Source organism: Rattus rattus, unplaced genomic scaffold (genome assembly GCF_011064425.1).
Source record: "Rattus rattus isolate New Zealand unplaced genomic scaffold, Rrattus_CSIRO_v1 flattened_line_200567, whole genome shotgun sequence".
NCBI classification, from domain to species: Eukaryota; Metazoa; Chordata; class Mammalia; order Rodentia; family Muridae; genus Rattus; species Rattus rattus.
This window is the reverse complement of record NW_022652191.1, coordinates 1-2449: the sequence shown is the minus strand read 5'-3', so window position 1 is coordinate 2449 and position 2449 is coordinate 1. Positions and strand designations below refer to the sequence as shown.

Here is a 2449-nt window from a genome sequence, read left to right as displayed (position 1 = left end):
GAGGCAGCCACATCCATGCCGATGACAACCTGCTCAGTGTAGCCGGCCTTTGCAATGGCAGACTTGAGCAGCTCCAGTGCTTCTTTGTTCTCCAGGATGTTAGGTGCGAATCCACCCTCATCACCCACATTGGTGGCGTCTTTCCCGTACTTCTCCTTGATGACGTTCTTCAGGTTGTGGTAAACCTCTGCTCCAATGCGCATGGCTTCGCGGAAAGAGGATGCCCCCACAGGCAGGATCATGAACTCTTGCATGGCCAGCTTGTTGCCAGCATGAGAACCGCCGTTGATCACATTGAAAGCTGGGACCGGCAGGATGACTTCAGGGTTGCCGGCCAAGTCAGCAATGTGACGGTAAAGGGGCACCCCCTTCTCCACGGCACCAGCCTTGCAGACAGCCAGGGATACTCCCAGGATGGCATTTGCACCAAACTTAGATTTATTCTCTGTGCCGTCCATCTCGATCATCAGCTGGTCAATCTTCTCCTGCTCCACAACATTCAGTTTCTTGCTAACCAGAGCAGGTGCAATAGTGTTATTGATGTGCTCAACAGCCTTTGAGACACCCTTCCCCATGTCTCGGAGTTCTAGGGCCTCGTAGATGCCAGTGGACGCACCACTGGGCACCGCAGCACGGAAGAGACCTTTTGCGGTGTAGAGATCCACCTCAACGGTGGGATTCCCACAGGAGTCAAAGATCTCTCTGGCATGGATCTTGAGAATGGACATGGTGAAGTTCTGGCAGTAGGATCGCTGCGGAGGAAGGAAAGAGGCACATACGTTCTCTTAATCACTGAATCATCTTTCTAGTCCCCGAAGTGTATTTTCCAATCATGAAATGCCTGTCTCTCACTGGGTTGCCATCTCTGAAGACAGCAACTCTGTGACGTTCATTTTTGCTTTTTGACATTTCTATACCATGTCCTGGTCTTAGTTTGGGTCTAGGAAGCCTATGGATACTGGTCAAATGGAGTTGGGATTTTAGGAATTCAAAGGACACTGTCATGTTTTTCTCCAAGAAGCCAGTGTCACCTTGTAATATTCACTTTGGGACTCGACAGTGTACTTGACTATAAAAGACAATGTAGGTAAATTCCCTCCTGTGGTTTTCAGGATGCAGCTGGAAGATGCCCAGTATTTGTGAAGATCCTACACTTAAGGGCACAATCTAGTCAGCCTCCAGTTGACTCTGATCGTCATCATCGTCAATTTATTTCTAAGCGGAAAAGGATATTGAAGAATCACTCTCAGCTAGACCAGTGGTTCTCAACTAATGGTGTGATTCTTTAATACAGTTCCACATGTTTTGGTGACCCCCTAACCATACAGTTGTCTCGTTGCTGCTTCAAAACTAATTTTGCTACTGTTCTGAATCATAACGTAAACATCAGGTTGAGAACCGCTGAACTAGACCCTAAAGATGTGAGGTCCCCATGTTGTTTAACTTGAAAGGTGAGGCCTTAGAAAGCACCTTGTTTGAATTCAGTTATTGGTCCCGTATTGATCCTGTTGGAAGTCAGTGACTCTGGGCTGAGGGTTTGGAGTTTAAGATTAACTTAGATCTCTTTCAGCCCACTTGCTAGGAGTCTGGGTAACAGCTCCCCTCTATGCGGAGTAGACTTGCAATGAAGACTGATCAAGCAAATGAATTAACTATCGTTAACAGGAGCCACGAGTTTTGTATGAGGCAAACCACTTTTATCCTGTGGTTTTAACAGCTTCTCTGTAGTTTTTGAAATAGTACACTCATTCTCTGTCTCAAAACTTTCTTTTAGTGAGTTAGTAAACAAGGTAATGTTTCAGTATCGAATTTTCATATGTATATGCTATTGTCCTTTGTTCTTCTACACAACCCCACCCCCTTTCCCTTGCCTCTTGGTTTCTTCCTACATTCTTACAGATGTCATAGGTGGGTGTGGTGGTGCACACCTTTAATCCTGGCACTGAGGAGACAGGTGGGTCTCTGTGACTTCAAGACCAGCCTGGTCCACATAGTATGAAAATCCAAACAAAACAAACAACAAAAGCTCTTACAGAGCCTTTTTTTTTTTTTTTTTGACAGTCTGGGCTTTGAATTAAATATGGATAAAACTCCGATTGCAACTTTGATGTTACGGAAACTAGAAAGCATTTACAAAATGGACTTAAAGGGAAACCAAATAAAAGTCAGAATATGACTGTGGTAGAATTCTAAGGATGAACAGCTAAACTATAGGCTCTTCTAGTACCAGATGATTAGAAGAAGAAAAAGCCCCAGGAGGGTGGGGGGAAGAAACTCTGCTATAAGGTTCCAGGCTTCAGAAAGAATTTTACATAGGCTAAAGACACCGGAGCAGGAGAGAGAAGAGAGCTCTGTTGATGGTGCATTGTAAGCCCTTTGGGGGTAGGAAGTTTTTAATTTAGGTGACTGACTCCAGGTTTTCTCCCCAGCTTTTTCTGTGGCTGCGGCT

General features: G+C 45.3%; 1 protein-coding gene across 1 annotated transcript; it reads right to left on the bottom strand.

Moving 5' to 3' along the window:
* Positions 1-5: 5 nt before the first annotated feature.
* On the bottom strand, positions 6-766 carry LOC116889815 (alpha-enolase-like; the record flags this gene model as incomplete). Its single annotated transcript, XM_032890659.1, has 1 exon — positions 6-766. A coding segment is annotated over exon 1 (723 nt), but the record flags the coding sequence as incomplete, so codon positions are not given.
* Positions 767-2449: the final 1683 nt, after the last annotated feature.